Consider the following 15,932-nt stretch of genomic DNA (forward strand, 5'->3'; position numbering starts at 1 on the left):
AAAGCCACCAGTAAGCATAAAAACTGAAACGCCTTGAGCTGTGTTAGTTATTTATGAACAATGCAGTTCTTGATTTTTGTGCAACCTCTAGTCGTCGGATATGGCTCATGACTGCTTAGCTTTTCAGGAAGAGTATGTCGGAGGCCGCACGTTCCCCACCAAAGTGAAGCAAGTGTTGGGTATCTGGGAGAGCATCTGCCTCATCTGCAAGAACAAGAAGCTGCTGTTGCGATCTTTCTTGCTGTTCTACGTCTGGTCAGTTCACTCAAAGTTGCATGGTTGTTTTAACAATAAAAAAGTAAAAATTATTTCAGGAAAGCATGCATGCAGTCGCGTAACTACCTATTATGTCCAGTCCCGGATAGGGAAACAAGAGCATAAAAATATGAATCTTACTTTTATTTTGTTGGAAAAACTGCGGGGGGAAGGGAGTTGTTAATATCACTCCGAAAACGAGATCGTCGAGACAATTATTTAGTGATTGGTTACGCCAATACACCTGCTCCATAATAATTCTCCCATTGCTTTAATCTAAGATGTTTGAAATTTTTTATTAATTTTATTCATGATTGTACAAAATAATCACGCATGTTAGATATTTATTTAAGTATTTCCTCATTGATAAACAAAACACGTGTGTTTTCATTTAATGAATATCATTTTTGGTTTCATTCTTAGCAATGTCAGAAAGTTCTAGACCCACAATAATTTGTAATTGTTTTGTGCTTGGGGTCCGTTAAGCATCCATGTCGCATTTCATCAACCGTAACCGCAACGTTATTCTTTCTGGATAGATGTTGCGCGCAGGGGCGCAACAACTAAATTTCCAAAGAAGGGGCAATATACCTTTTTATAAAGAATCATCGATCCCCCCTATTGAAGCGGGCCGGGAAAATTTGTATTTCAATGTGGAAAATGGTGCTATTTAAGCAGTTTTATTATCTAAAAATTGAATAGGGGAAAGGCACCTAAGAGTGCGCATCCCCTAAGAGTACGCATTGCTATTTTCTTACAGTTGGCAACATTGAAAAAAAAGTGTATAGCCTCAGATTGTTCGTTACTGTGTGACAAACGAGTGGCGTGAAACTTGCAGCTGCACAAGATTATTTGTAGATTTGAAAGGTGAGAGTTCATTTGTTGTTGTTTTCATGTAATATTTTTATCGGGTAACTTAAGCTATAGCAAGTAGGTAAACAGAGATGCGTTCATTATCTTTATATTACGTAGCAGCTTTGGTTTTCAGCATTCGTGTCGATAAAGCCATATTAGCTTTTACGGTATGTGCTGCTATCTGTCGACTCTTTTAGATACTTCGTGTTCATTCCCTAAGAGTGCGCACAAAGTTTGTCCACAAGAGTGCGCGCGCACTCTTTGGAGCACCTTGCGTACTCTTTGGGACAAGTTTATATTAATACAAAAATGAACAATTTTCATCAAATAGGCCTATATTTGTTTCAGAATGTCATCTTCTTATAAGAGAAAATCGGAAAGAAAGTTAATATTTTCAGAAGAAATCTTAAATGAAGCAAGAAACAGAATACTAAATGGGGAAAGTCAACAAAAAGTTGCAAAGTATCTGGGCACAAAGGAATCTATGCTAAGGAAACGCCTAAAAGCAGTAAGTACTATTTAATTAGCAATAATTGTATTATTTTGATAAATGTAACTTAAATGCATGAACTTATTCATGTTTCTTAGTCCGAGTCTTCATTAGAATTAGTAGTGAGTTGAAATCGGCCAAATTGAGACCAACCTAGTATAAGCCAATCAATAGCAATTACTTGACTTCCCATACATAATGTTCCAAAACAAAATTATTAATTACATTTTTTGTAAAAAATACACAACAATTTAAATATATTTCATAAAATTGCTAAGTTACAATAAAGAAAATTTGAGATAATTTATTATTACCTACTTTAGAATTTTTATAAATATAATAAACTTGCATTAATTTAATTCCTTGTCAGTTATCTAGGCTTACTTAACAAAATGTTAATTCATTTCCAATTATACAAAAATAAGGTTTGTTAAGCCTGCATAATTAAAGCAGTCGTTTGTATATTTAGTTATTATTTAGCGATTACTATTCGAAAACTGGCCATCGCTAGCTCAGAATTAATGATTTAGGCTAAATTCAGTCGATTTCGTCGTAAAGAAAAATAATGTACTGTGTCAGTTTAATGGATATTTTTGTGTTCTTGTTTGTGTGTCTCCTTACTCATTTCATTGCTGTTTCATCTACATAACATTCCATTCTTTGAAGCGCTGTTAGGGTAGATTGACCCACTAATATTTCCTTCCTTGCCTTTCCTAGCTGTCATTTATTTTCATTAGTAAGTAGATTCCTGATATATTATCCTGAGTTGAGTTCGATGATTGTTTCAGGGATCCATACCAGTGTCACTAGGAAGATTGAAACGAGTTTTTACACCGGCTCAAGAGCAAGAACTAGCAGACCACATAAGGGATTTGGACAGCCGATTCTATGGCATAGGGAGAAAGCAACTGATGAGTTTGGCTTTTGAGTATGCGACTCTAAACAATATTCCACACAGGTTCAACAATGTGACAAAGGCAGCAGGGCGACACTGGGTGCAAGATTTCTGCAAGAGGCAGAATTTGTCCCTTCGAGCACCCGAAAAATGCAGTCTTGGCCGTGCCATTGGATTTAACAGAGTACAGTGTCAGCGGTTTTTCCATAACTTGAAACAAGTGTCAGATGAAAAGAAATTTCATGCTCATCGTATATTCAATATGGATGAAAGTGGAATCTCGTGTGTCCCAAACAAAGTTCCCAAAGTACTTTCTCCCAAAGGCAAACGTTCAGTCAGCAAAGTGTCTTCAGCAGAGAGAGGACAAACTGTGACAGTAGTTTTTTGCATGAATCCTGTTGGTTTCTATGTGCCCCCTGCGATTATTTTCGCCAGGAAAAGAATGAAACAAGAGTTATTTAAAGATGCTCCTGAAGGTTCTTTGCACATGATATCTGATAGTGGCTTCATTAATTCCGATCTGTTTTTGGTCTGGCTTAAACATTTCAAGACCTATGTCAAACCATCTGAGGATGACCCAGTACTCCTAATTCTAGATAATCACTCATCCCACTATTCTCTTGAGGCTGTTCTTTTTTGCCGAGAGCACAATATCACACTTCTTTCACTCCCTCCCCATGCTACACACAAACTGCAACCTCTCGATCGAGGATTCTTCGGCCCTCTGAAATCAATGTTTGCTATTGAAGCGGAGAAATGGATGCACAACCACCCCGGCCGTGCAATTTCCAATTCTGACATTTGTTTTTTGTTCCGCAATTCATATGAGAAGGTTGCCACCATGGAGAAAGCAAAGAATTCATTTCGTGCAACAGGAATTTATCCTTATAACCCTGATGTGTTCAGCGACGAGGATTTCATCCCATCTCATGTGACTGACAGGCCAAATCTAGAGGAGCCAATGGACAGTGGCAACGAGGTGGTTCCTGTTGCTCCAGATACTTCTGTACAAACTGTGAAAAACCCCATCATGCCTTCTAGCTTTGACACATCCCCATCAACTATTGAAAATCTTCAAGTTGATATGGAATGTTTGGTGTCTAGTGAGAATAATGAAACAATGCTGGACCAAATACCGTCGACCAGTAATATTGTCCATGTAGCTGGATTGGAGTTTTCTAACGCTGATGAGAATGATATGCCGATCGATAGTGGTGTCGAGTTGTCGACTAGTGAAATTAATCTGGGTTGCCAAATGCTAGCTGGTGTATCAAGTGAGAAAAATGTTAAGAAAATTAACTCTTCCAACTGCATTGTAAATAATAGTCCTATGAAGGTAGATCAGAGTGAGGGAAAGGGAATCTCTCCAGCCAGCATCGTACCTGTTCCCAAAGCAGACACAACAGTCAAGAGACAAAGGAAAGCCAGGCGATCGGAAGTAATGACAAGCTCGCCGTTTAAAAATGCTCTTTTGCTGGAGAGTGAAAAGAAACGTTCACAAGATTCACAGAAGTCAAATAAGAAAGGAAAATCATCAGGTCCATTGAAAAAGCGTAAAACTTCAAAGACAGTGGAAAGTGATGTACTCTGTCCAGGATGTGATGAGAGATATACTGAACCAATCTCAGAAGACTGGATACAGTGTATTAAATGCCAACAGTGGTGGCATGAGCAGTGTTCGTCATTTGAAGGATCTGTAACATTTACTTGTGATCTGTGTTAAGTGCGCACTCTTAGGGTAAACAATGCGCACTCTTAGGGGCTAGCTCACCTAAGAGTGCGCATTTGCATGTATTTGTTTTTGTGTGTTTTATAACAATATGAACAGTTTTCACATAATTGAACATATGTAGATGAATGCATAATAGATTAATAAAACCGAATTTGACTCAAACATTTATTGTTAATTTAAAATGTAGTCACATATGACTATTGTTTGTTAGGTGCGCACTCTTAGGTGCCTTTCCCCTATACAGCACTTTCTTTGCCCCCGTTTGCCCCCACTTCAAGGTTTCAGAGAGGTGGGGGTCAAAATACCCTTGCCCCCCCCCTCCCCCCCTTCACGTTGCGCGCATGTTGTGAGCCTGGTGTGCAACTCAAGCACAGCTCATTACGTTCCCCGCGCGGTTCTTGCAGGATAGCGAACGCCTTCGTGTACTACGGTCTGTCCGTGAACTCGACCGTCATCGGCGGGAACAAGTACGTGAACTTCACGCTGGTGTGCCTGGTGGAGATCCCGGGCTACAGCCTCGCCTGGTACGCCATGAACCGCTTCGGCCGGAGGAAGGCCCTGTGCGGGTCCTTCATGCTGTGCAGCGGGACGTGCCTCGCCGCCGGCTTCGTGCCTCCGGGTAGGAGCTCCCACTGCCCAGCACGACGTCTGCGTGGTTTCTTTGTACAGAGTTTACTTTGCTATTGGCCAACTGCGTGGGTACGATACCGTGTTCGTGTAAGTCGGGCCGACGCGACGGACAAGGGCAATGGCGGAGTCACTCCCTCCCCTTACTTCCCCTCGTCGGTCCTCGGGAACTCGCGCATGCGCAGTAAAGGGTCCAGCTCTATCTTATAGGGAAGTATCATTCGCTCCTTAACTGTACGACGGTAAACACACACGCACCCATTAAAACAGCCTCGTTACTCGAAAAAATGTAATTTTAGACTAACTAAAGTTACGTCATTATTTTACGGTTATAGATACAAATTTCTATAATAAAGTAGTGAAATATTTTCATTGCAATTTTTTTTTACACCAAACAGTATTTAACTCTGGGAAGGACCTTTTACTAAATATATTTTTTTTCATGTAGTTCATCCAAAATTGCAAATATTTTTAGTTACGACACTATTTTTTTTTTCTGGATGTGCTTAAGTGTTTTCTATCAAACAGTTAAGGAATGAACGAGCTGAAATAAATCTAGTGCTGATGAAATTTACGCAGTAAGACAAATATTATTTTGCCATCCACGATAGCGCGCAAAATTCCTACACAAACATATTTATTACTTACTCCAGCGGTCAAAATTATGTGGTGTGCATAAATAACAATACTCGACTTGTGTGTTATATTATGCGCTTTGTAATAACTAAGTACCCCAGCAGAGATTTAATTCCACATTTGTTGAGTTATAAAGTTCATTTTGAGTTTCTGCAGTAAAATTACATACTTACCTGAATGTAATATTGTATTTGAGGTTCTGCTAATTAGTTGTACGTATACGATGCCAAAATACATAATTTTACACCATATGCGCAAACTAAGGCTTAAAATTACTTGTACCTTCTTGCATAAGTGTAGATACTGGGGGGGGGGGGCGACGACAGGGGCTCTGTCCCCCTGGAATTAAGGAGCCCCTCACTGGGAAGGCCCACATTTTGCGCTTGCAAAATTTTGACTATGAAAATGGATTGACAGACATAATAATTTCAAAACTTCAGTTTATGGAAAACTTTTTGAATATTTTAAATGTATTTGTGCTTATTGCGTACATGAATATAGGTCAAAATAAGGGCAGTGGGTATACACCATGCAAGCACCGTACCCAGAGATTACGTGTTGGTTAACCCCATGTGCAAAACTGTCAGGTCGCAGGCGCCTCCACCCCCCCCCCCTAGCTTCCTCCTTGCGAATCCTGCCTCCTTGGCTTTCCCATGATCGGTGATGGAGACTACTACTTAGATGAAACAAGCTTCCAGAACACGTCTTCAGTGTGACTTTATGTAAACTTTTGGACATACGCCATTGCTAAGCACTTTTTCTGTAGAGGAAAGCTAAAAAATACCCAAAAGACTGTTATGGGATATTATGTGGTGTTTATATCCTGTTGACAACAGCAATGTTTGTGCTTAATTTGTGTTTTTTGTCTTTTGGGTATTTTTTAGTTTTCCTCTACAGAAAAAGTGCTTAGCAATGGCGTATTTCCAAAAGTTTACATCAAGTCATGCACTCCCATTGCACAAATCTTTCAAAGATAATACGTCTTCAGTGCGCCGCACCACTGTTTGCAGACACCGTCTGGGCCGTTGTGACGCTCTTCCTGATCGGCAAGATCGGCATAACGTCTTCCTTCGGCATCATCTTCGTGTACACGGCGGAGCTGTACCCCACGGTGATGCGCAGCGCCGGCGTGGGCGCCAGCTCCACCGTGGCCAGGGTGGGGGCCATGGTCGCCCCCTTCGCGCCGCTGCTGGTGAGTGCCCCGCTGACACGCTCTGGGAAATTACTGTCAGTTAAAGCCCTTTTCAATGAAGAATCAACCTAAAATAAACCAATAGATCTTCAAAATTTCAAATAACTTAACTCTTTATAGCAACTACGCCGTATTATGATTTTAGAGTTGTATGTTTCGTTTTAAACAAAGGCAAACACACAAGTTGACAAAAGGAATGTGTTCGTAACAAGTTTTTTTTAAAGGTGTGTTAATATACCAAAATATATCCTTTTGGATTAATGTTCAAAGTAAGTGAACTCAGTGTCCGTAAATTTACGAAGATCCCTGGATAATTTGTAACAAGCGTGCTTCGTAAATTGAAGGCGAGAATCTTAAACAGTGTAGAGATGTTAAACTATCGCGGGGGAAAAAATAAGTTTTTTTCTGTCAGGCTTCATTACACTTTCACGTCTTAAGCACATATTCCTCACTGGTTCTGATCGGCGGCAATAGCTCGTCCATCATTTGACAGGGTCTGTGAGAACGAAGCTGTCCTGTTACAGAGAGTCAATGATACGCCTCAAGATTACACCACCTACTTTAAAATATATATTTCGACCCGACCGTTAGAATGAGAAGTAACATTGTTTTGCCAATTAACCTAGCTAAAAAAATCGCGATAAATTACCATTTCTATTTACTGTATAATCTCCTCGAGACACTGTATCCATAATTTAAACCTCACGGCAACCGTGAGTCTGGACCTATTTTGCGTGTTTGCAATAAAGTTACCTTCATTTTGATATATATCAATTAAATAACATTGACGACAGTCGTCGTACCCTCCCAGATACAGAGGCCGTACCTGGCCACCGACGCGGGCCTGAGGGGGCCTGTTTTCCCCCCCAGTGAACCCCAGTGTGTGCGACGGCCAGGGACGCACCCGCGTGCGCCCTAGCATGCCAACGAGTGTTTTTTCTATGTGACTTTATCTTTTATTTCAGTGTGTATATATTTGTAAACGATTAAGGGATTTGAATGTGTGTAATTAACTTATTTTATTTATTATTCATTGTGCAAGTTCGCTGTGTAATTAATGTCTCGTGTATGTCTTTGTAAATAATTCAATAACTTTTTCTGAAGTGTTTCGCCGTAGTATGTAATTGCAGCCTGGCGCGCCGCGGGACGGAGCTCTCTCCCACGCCGGCCGATTTTCCCCTCCCTCCCCGCCACCCGCGGGCGCCGGCCCGCGGGCGAGCGGGGAGAGGCAGTCGCGTCCTGGTCTCGAGCGGAGACAGACGTGTTCGTTGCTCCGCGAGCCGCGCACGTTGCGCTCGGGATTGAACGTTCGCTCAGTCCGCAGTCGGTCACGGCAGCTGAGCTGCCACCGCGAATCAGCTTAGCATTGTTAACTTACGAGTCATCGGGAGACGTGTCTAGCGGGCAGTTTCTACAACGCGAACGTGGTGCTACGAGTCTCTGAACTTTTCGCCGTCCACGGAACATTACGTAACGGGCCGCGTATGTACAGCGTTCCGTCTTCGGGCCCTTTCTCACTGGGTCAGCCTAGCATTAATAAACTTTACGATTCGCGCCGAAACGTATTTGAGAACCGCCCCGTCATCAGGGAGTCCGTGTCGCCGTGGTAGGGCACTTGTTCCGCGACGGTTCCGCCAGGCTGCGGCAGGACTTTATAAGCGTTAATAAAAGACGGCTCGTGAAATTCGTTAATGCCGTGTTCTGCTTGCGACAACCTACCAACATTCCTCGCAATCACTTCACTCTCCCTCCAGGTCCCGCCTTTCCCGGTCCCGGCCACGTTGGCCTGGACCCACACCTCTCCGACGAGGGCAGTACGGGCATAACAGGACATTTATTTCAACGGGAAAACGGGGACCTGAAGCCGAGGGACGTCATTTGGCGCCCAACGTGGGGCCGTAAGCATACGCAAGCGCACGCAAGCGCACGCAAGCGCACGCAAGCGCGCAGGTGCAGGACAGAACGGAAGCAGGTGCGGCTGCGCGGCGTGGGAGCGGCTCGAATTCGAGACGTCGCGCCGGCGCGCCGGCGGGAGATAACGCAGCGCGGGAACGGCGCGAACACGAGACGTTTCGGCGAGAGATAGCGCGTCGTGGGGGACAGAAATACAAGACGGCGGTGCAGCGGTATCCCGGACTGAAGATAACGCGCTGGGGAGGATCGTATTGTATTACTGGGGGAGATTGTGTTCACGATCCGCGGATCAGTAGCACAGGAGGACAGGATGGCGTGGAAACAGGCGGGACAAGAAAGATACGATCTAATCAGTTTCGAAACGGACTTGTGTGAGGAGGGAGACTCCGCGAAAATGGACGTAAAAAACGAGGTTTGCGGGTCCGGCGGCGCGGCCGAGGGCGCAAACAGCACGGACAGCACAGTTGAGGACAGTAAACGGGAACAGGGGGACAGGCACGCGGACACAGATGGGCCGGTAGTGCGGTACGTGAGCACGCAGTTTGAGTTGCCAGAGTTTGCGGGGAGAGACAACGAGGACCCGCGGGAGTTTTTGCGGGAGTGTGAACACCTCCTAAAACTGTACGAAGTGCGACGGGCGGAGTGGACGCCGCGAGTGGCGGGACAGCTCCGCGGCGAGGCAAGGAACTGGTGGTCAATGGCCGGGAGTTTTGATACCGAGTGGGGACATTTTGTACGCCAAGTCAAAACTAGGTTTGATAACGATCAGGCGCGGGCAATGTGTTTGCGGACATTTTATTGCCGAAACCAGGAGGAGGACGAGAGTGCAGAGCAGTTCATTTACGAGAAGTTACGCATGTTCCGCCGATTGGGGACAAGTGGGGACGTGAGTGCGGCGTTGCCAACCATTGTCGAACAATTGCTGCCAGAGTTTCGCCCCTTCATGAGGACGGCTGCTGGTCGTGACACGGAGGAGTTCGTGGCCCTCGCCCGCGTGATCGAACGTGACATGTCGCAGTGGAGGACGGCACTCAGGGGCGCGAGAGCTCCCCGTGCTCGCTCGGGGCCGCGAGGGGTCACCGTCACAGAGGTCACGGACAGTGACTTGACCGTGGTGAGCTACGCCGGCGGCGCGGGACCGCGCAGGACAACAGACCGCGGTGGCACCAGGGAACGCCCGGAACCAGCTGCGACAGGAGGAGGACGTCACGAGCGGACAGATACGAGAGAGAGGGACGAACGTCCGCCGCGATGCCGTTTTTGCCCGGACGCGTACCATTGGCATCGCCTCTGCCCCACCAGAGCCGCGTGGGAGGAGGCGCGCGAAGGCAACACGTCGCAGGCGGGAAACGCAGGACCGGGGGCGGAGGGACAACTGGGTGCCGCTCCCCGGCCCGCCAGCCACCGGCAGTCCCAGTAACTGACAGAACACGTCGACCACCACCGGCGCCTACCGCACTAACGTCCTGTATGCCGCCGGGAAGCAGGGGACAACGGGACTACTCCTCATCAGCTGTCCCCATGCCGAGGCAACTGCGGGGACAGCTGACTGCCGGCGCCACCACCGCGGCCCTGAGGCCGGGTATACCAGGGCCGGACCAGCCGCCTCGTCGACACGCCGTCGACGGGGTGGACAACCAGAGCGTCAGCGCAGGCATCCCGCCGGCCATCTCCGTGCAGGGACAGCTGACTGCCGGCGCCACCACCGCGGCCCTGAGGCCGGTTATACCAGGGCCGGACCAGCCGCCTCGTCGACACGCCGTCGACGGGGTGGACAATCAGAGCATCAGCGCAGGCGTCCCGCCGGCCATCTCCGGGCAGGGACAGCTGACTGCCGGCGCCACCACCGCGGCCCTGAGGCCGGGTGTACCAGGGCCGGACCAGCCGCCTCGTCGACACGCCGTCGACGGGGTGGACAATCAGAGCATCAGCGCAGGCATCCCGCCGACCATCTCCGGGCAGGGACAGCTGACTGCCGGCGCCACCACCGCGGCCCTGAGGCCGGGTATACCAGGGCCGGACCAGCCGCCTCGTCGATACGCCGTCGACGGGGCGGACAACCAGAGCATCAGCGCAGGCATCCCGCCGGCCATCTCCGTGCAGGGACAGCTGACTGCCGGCGCCACCGCCGCGGCCCTGAGGCCGGTTATACCAGGGCCGGACCAGCCGCCTCGTCGACCTGTCGTCGACGAGGTGGACCACCGGAACGTCAACACGTCGGCGCCGGAGCGAGCCGCGGACCTCGCCGCGAGTTCCCCACGCCCGGACGGCCAGGTGGCCGGGGGCGGTGGGGGACAGACGACTGCACAGCTGGGGCAGGTCGGCCCCGAGGAGCCGGAGCTGCTGCGAATTCCTGTCCGCGCTAACGGGCGGGAGATGCTGGCCCTGGTGGACACCGCCGCCAGCCGAACCTACATCGCGGCCCACCTGGTGGGAGCGGAGGCAGTGACACCGCGGAGGGAGCTGGTGCAGCTGGCCACCAGGGATGCCGTCGTTGCAGCAGGGGGCATCACTCAGGTAACAATGAGCATCGTTGGTCACGTTAGCCACGTCGAGGCCTGGGTGGTCCCCGAGCTCCGCGAGGGGCTGATTCTGGGGGTCCCATGGCTGCACGAGGTCGACGCCACCGTGGAAGTACGAGCTGGCCGGATGCACTTCGGCACCCAGGGGCGCTGGACGGTGTACGGCGTGCACCAGGTTCCCCCCAGTCCCCCTCAGTCAGTCATTCGCCTAGAAGACCTTCAGCACGGTGTTCCAGAGGAGTACGTCGATGTCATCAACCATGTCCTCACCTCTCAGGCACAGGTATTTGCGGCCGCGGACCGGCTACGACGGACAAACGTGACGGAGCACCGGATACCGATGGTACCGCACCGCCCTCCCTTTGAGAAGGTATACGGATTTGGCATCCGGGAACGGGAGGCCATACAGACTCAAATTGACGAGATGTTACGTGACGGGGTAGTGGAACCCAGCACCTCCCCGTATAACTCACGGGTGGTGCTGGCCACCAAGAAAGACGGAAGTCTACGCTTTTGCGTAAACTTCAAGGCGATAAACAAACTGACCATTCCCGCCCCGCCCCCGCAGATCAATATCACAGACGCACTGGCAGGACTAGGGGACGCCACTATTTTCACGACACTAGACTTAAAATCAGGCTACTGGCAGGTGCCGGTATGTCTGGAGGACCGCCCTAAGACGGCATTTACGGCACCAGACGGTCGACGTTACCAGTTCTGCGCCATGCCGTTTGGTCTCATGGACGCCCCTGCCACGTTCCAGGCCCTGATGGTACGTGTTCTGGATGGGTACATTGGTGAGTTCGCCAGTGCCTATCTGGACGACGTTATCATCTGGTCCAGGACGTGGGAGGAACACGCGCACCATCTGGCATTGGTGCTAGAACGTATGGCCAGACACGGACTGACGTGCGCCCCAAAGAAATGCCACATTGGGGCCACGGAAATAGAGTTCCTAGGACACATAGTGACGGCGGAGGGGTGCCGCCCCCGACCTGAGCAGTTGGAGCTAATAGAGGGAAAGGGGGCACCGAAGACCAGGAAGCAGCTCCAGAAGCTGCTGGGGCTGCTCAACTGGCTGCGGTCCTTCGTCCCCGACTTCGCCACGGTGACGGCCCCGATGACGGACCTACTGTCGCCGAAGACTAAGTTCCGGTGGACCCCCGCCGCGGACGAGGCCTTGCGACAGGTGAAGCGCCGGTTCAGGAACTGTCACACGCTCTCACGCCTGGTGCCCAGCCGCCCCATCTTCATCCAGACGGATGCGAGTCAGGAGGGGATGGGGGCGGTGTTGTACCAGATGGATGACCGGGGCGAGAGGCGCGTGATCGAGTACGCCAGCGCCAAGTTTGGGCAGGCTGAGCGGAAGTATCACGTGAATGAGCAAGAGTGCCTTGCGGTGGTCTGGGCCCTACAGAGGTACCGTCACCACGTCGAGGGCCGCTCATTCACGCTGAGAACCGACAGCCAATGCCTCCGCTGGTTGGACTCCGCTCAGGGCCGGAAGTCTAAGTTCACTCGGTGGGCCATGCTGATCCAGGAATTCTCGTTCACGGTCGAGCACATTCCTGGACGTGAAAATCAGTTGGCCGACGAGTTGTCCCGGAATCCGGACCCTGAGAATGAGTTCCACGACGACCAGGGCTGGGAGGAAGTGCTCCTCCCTGAGCGTGAGCGCGGGGTAGAGGACTCGGTGCCGCGACCGTGCGCGTTGTACGCGCTGACAAGCCCCACTGCTCCTGCACCTGACGCGCGACCCGAGACTATGACTGACCTGCTGGCGTGGGTCCACGCGGCGCAACTCCGGGACCCCGACACCCGGACCCGACTGACAGAGTGTGGGGAGGGGGTGATACCGGGCTGCCGGAGCCTGAACGGGGTGCTCCAGACCAGGGGGGCTCACAGGTCGAGCGGGTGGCGGACCCACGTGCCGCCCGAGGCCAGGCGCTGGGTCCTGAGCTACCTGCATGACCACCCCCTGGCGGGACACCCGGGCGCGGAGCAGACGCTGCGTGAGGTCAGACGGACGTTCCGCTGGCCTGGCGACGCGGCAGAAGTAAGACGCTACGTGCGGGCCTGCCTGCGTTGCCAGGAGCGGAAGTCCAGGCGACCCGACGGCAAGGAGCAGCAGGTCCCACGACGGCCCCGGAATCCCTTCCACACTGTGGCGGTGGATATTATGGGGCCGTATCCTCGCACGTCCCGTGGTCGGCGATTCATTGTTGTGGTCACGGATGTCTTCACCCGCTGGGCGGAGGCGTTCGCAGTACCAAACGTGAAGGCCGGCACCGTGATTGCCCTGCTCGAGCGCGAGTTCTTCCCGCGATACGGGTACCCCGCGGTCCTGCTGACGGACAACGGGGTGCAGTTCACGGGGAGAAGCTGGCGAGTGTCCTGCGCGGGTTGGGGGGTGGAGCATCACACGACGCCCACCTACCATCCGCGCGCGAATCCGACCGAAAGGCGGAATCAGGACATTAAAACTCAGCTGCGCATCCGGTTGGACGAGGACCACACCAAGTGGGACCTGCACCTGCCGACGCTGCTGTTTTGCCTGCGCCGTCGGACGAACGCGGTCACGGGCCATTCCCCCGCTGAACTGGTGCAGGGCCGGAACCTCGCCCTGCCCGGGGAAGCGCGCGCAACCCCCGACTTGCACAACATGACCACGGACGATCTGCGCGAAGACGCCCGACGTCGCCAAGCTGACTACCTGACTAGACGTACGCCGCAGACGCACCAGCCCCCAGCACGACTAGAGCCTGGCCAGCAGGTGTTTGTTAAGTGTCATCACCTGTCGGCTGGCGAGCGGGGCTTTTGCGCCAGTCTGGCTCCTAAGTGGGCGGGGCCACAGGAGATCGTAGACAGACTGGGCACCACCTCGTACCTCGTGCGTCGCGCCGACGGACGGACAACTAAGGTGCACAGGGACGACATTCGACTGATAGGCGACCCGCACGACGAGTACGACCACGACGACAGCGGACCAGTGGACGGTGACGAGGCCGAGGATGACGTCACCGAAGGTGTACTGGCCGACCTCGGCGCCCCTGTGGTGGTACCGCCGGAGCCGGACCTGGGACGTCGACGGGGACACGCCCACCCCAGGTCACTGCGGGGGGTTGGCAGGAACGTTGACAGGGACGACGACACACGGGACGGGACCGATGACAATGTCGCAGTAGGAGTCCTGGTCGACCTCGATGACCCCGTGGTGACGCCACCGGAGCCGGATCAGGGACGTCGACGGGGACACGCCCACCCCAGGTCACTGCGGGGGGTGGGCAGGAACGTTGACAGGGACGACGACACACGGGACAGGACCGATGACAACGTCGCAGTAGGGGTCCTGGTCGACCTCGGTGACCCCGTGGTGACGCCACCGGAGCCGGATCAGGGACATCGACGGGGACACGCCCACCCCAGGTCACTGCGGGGGGTGGGCAGGAACGTTGACAGGGACGACGACACACGGGACAGGACCGATGACAACGTCGCAGTAGGAGTCCTGGTCGACCTCGGTGACCCCGTGGTGACGCCACCGGAGCCGGATCAGGGACGTCGACGAGGACACGCCCACCCCAGGTCACTGCGGGGGGTGGGCAGGAACGTTGACAGGGACGACGACACACGGGACAGGACCGATGACAACGTCGCAGTAGGAGTCCTGGTCGACCTCGGTGACCCCGTGGTGATGCCACCGGAGCCGGATCAGGGACGTCGACGAGGACACGCCCACCCCAAGTCACTGCGGGGGGTTGGCAGGAACGTTGACAGGGACGACGACACCTGGGGCACGACACATGGACGGGCCCCCACGACGACACCGACTCAGCCTCCTACGGGGGGACAGCAAAAGGGGAACGGTGGTTGGCAACTGGCAAGAGGGGGCGGGGAACGGACGCCCGTCAGAAGGGGCGGAAGGGGTCCGCGTGGCGCAAGCATGGCAGAGCTGGAGCGCTTTGTGGACCGGGTGCTCCCGCCTGATGACGTCAGCGCCTACGCCAACGACACTGATGGACCGCTCATCGAGGACGTAACACATGACAACACTGCTCAGGGCGACCTGGTCGACCTGAGTGAACCAGTGGTGACGTTGCCGGAGCCTACCCAGAGACGTGGACGGAGGTACGTCCACTCCTGGGAACGGCGGGTGACGGGGACGGACGTGAGCAAGGACGTGACAGACGGGGTAACGGTCCGGCTCCTCAGTGGGGAGGGCGATGTCGACAGGGCCCAGCAGGTGGTCCTGGACTTGCCTTCCGGGGAGCCGAGGATGACCGCTCACGCGGGGAGGGGACCGGCGTTGCGCCGGTCCACGCGTGAGAAGACGGCCCCCCACTACCTCCGGGACTACGAGTGTGGGAGTCAGCGCAAACCCCGCGACGTAAGACAAACGACCGACGGGGGGTTACGCTGCAGCGTGATGCAGCTCCTGCCCCAGTTTGCCCGACCCGGACGGAATGACGTGACGAGCTCCGACGACCAGACAAGTGGCCGGACGCGGACGCGGCTGCCGGTCTAGGTCGGCGTCGGGGGCCAGGACGGCCTCGGGAGAGGGGGGGCATATGACGACAGTCGTCGTACCCTCCCAGATACAGAGGCCGTACCTGGCCACCGACGCGGGCCTGAGGGGGCCTGTTTTCCCCCCCAGTGAACCCCAGTGTGTGCGACGGCCAGGGACGCACCCGCGTGCGCCCTAGCATGCCAACGAGTGTTTTTTCTATGTGACTTTATCTTTTATTTCAGTGTGTATATATTTGTAAACGATTAAGGGATTTGAATGTGTGTAATTAACTTATTTTATTTATTAT

At 52.4% G+C, this 15,932-nt stretch overlaps 2 protein-coding genes across 2 annotated transcripts in view; both read left to right on the forward strand.

Annotated features, from left to right (window-relative positions):
- The window catches only part of LOC134541950 (organic cation transporter protein), a 111,621-nt gene that overhangs the window by 93,048 nt on the left and 2,641 nt on the right, over positions 1 to 15,932 (forward strand). The window contains exons 8-10 of the mRNA XM_063385707.1: positions 128 to 255; positions 4,632 to 4,846; positions 6,501 to 6,682. Coding sequence (XP_063241777.1) covers positions 128 to 255; positions 4,632 to 4,846; positions 6,501 to 6,682 — 525 coding nt within the window. The remainder of the gene's footprint in view (positions 1 to 127; positions 256 to 4,631; positions 4,847 to 6,500; positions 6,683 to 15,932) is intronic.
- On the forward strand, positions 262 to 4,625 carry LOC134541949 (uncharacterized). The gene is made up of 2 exons (XM_063385706.1): positions 262 to 1,618; positions 2,389 to 4,625. Exons 1-2 carry the CDS (start codon positions 1,460 to 1,462, stop codon positions 4,216 to 4,218), a joined length of 1,989 nt encoding a protein of 662 aa, XP_063241776.1. The 5' UTR covers positions 262 to 1,459; the 3' UTR covers positions 4,219 to 4,625.

Source organism: Bacillus rossius, assembly GCF_032445375.1.
Source record: "Bacillus rossius redtenbacheri isolate Brsri chromosome 4 unlocalized genomic scaffold, Brsri_v3 Brsri_v3_scf4_2, whole genome shotgun sequence".
NCBI classification, from domain to species: Eukaryota; Metazoa; Arthropoda; class Insecta; order Phasmatodea; family Bacillidae; genus Bacillus; species Bacillus rossius.

What these genes read in the sequence shown, in the direction of transcription:
- LOC134541949 (XM_063385706.1), top strand. Translation starts at nt 1,460, where the DNA reads ATGTCATCTTCTTATAAGAGAAAATCGGAAAGAAAGTTAATATTTTCA. An exon ending in TAAGGAAACGCCTAAAAGCA is followed by an intron (nt 1,619 to 2,388) that starts GTAAGTACTATT and finishes TGATTGTTTCAG; the next exon opens with GGATCCATACCAGTGTCACT.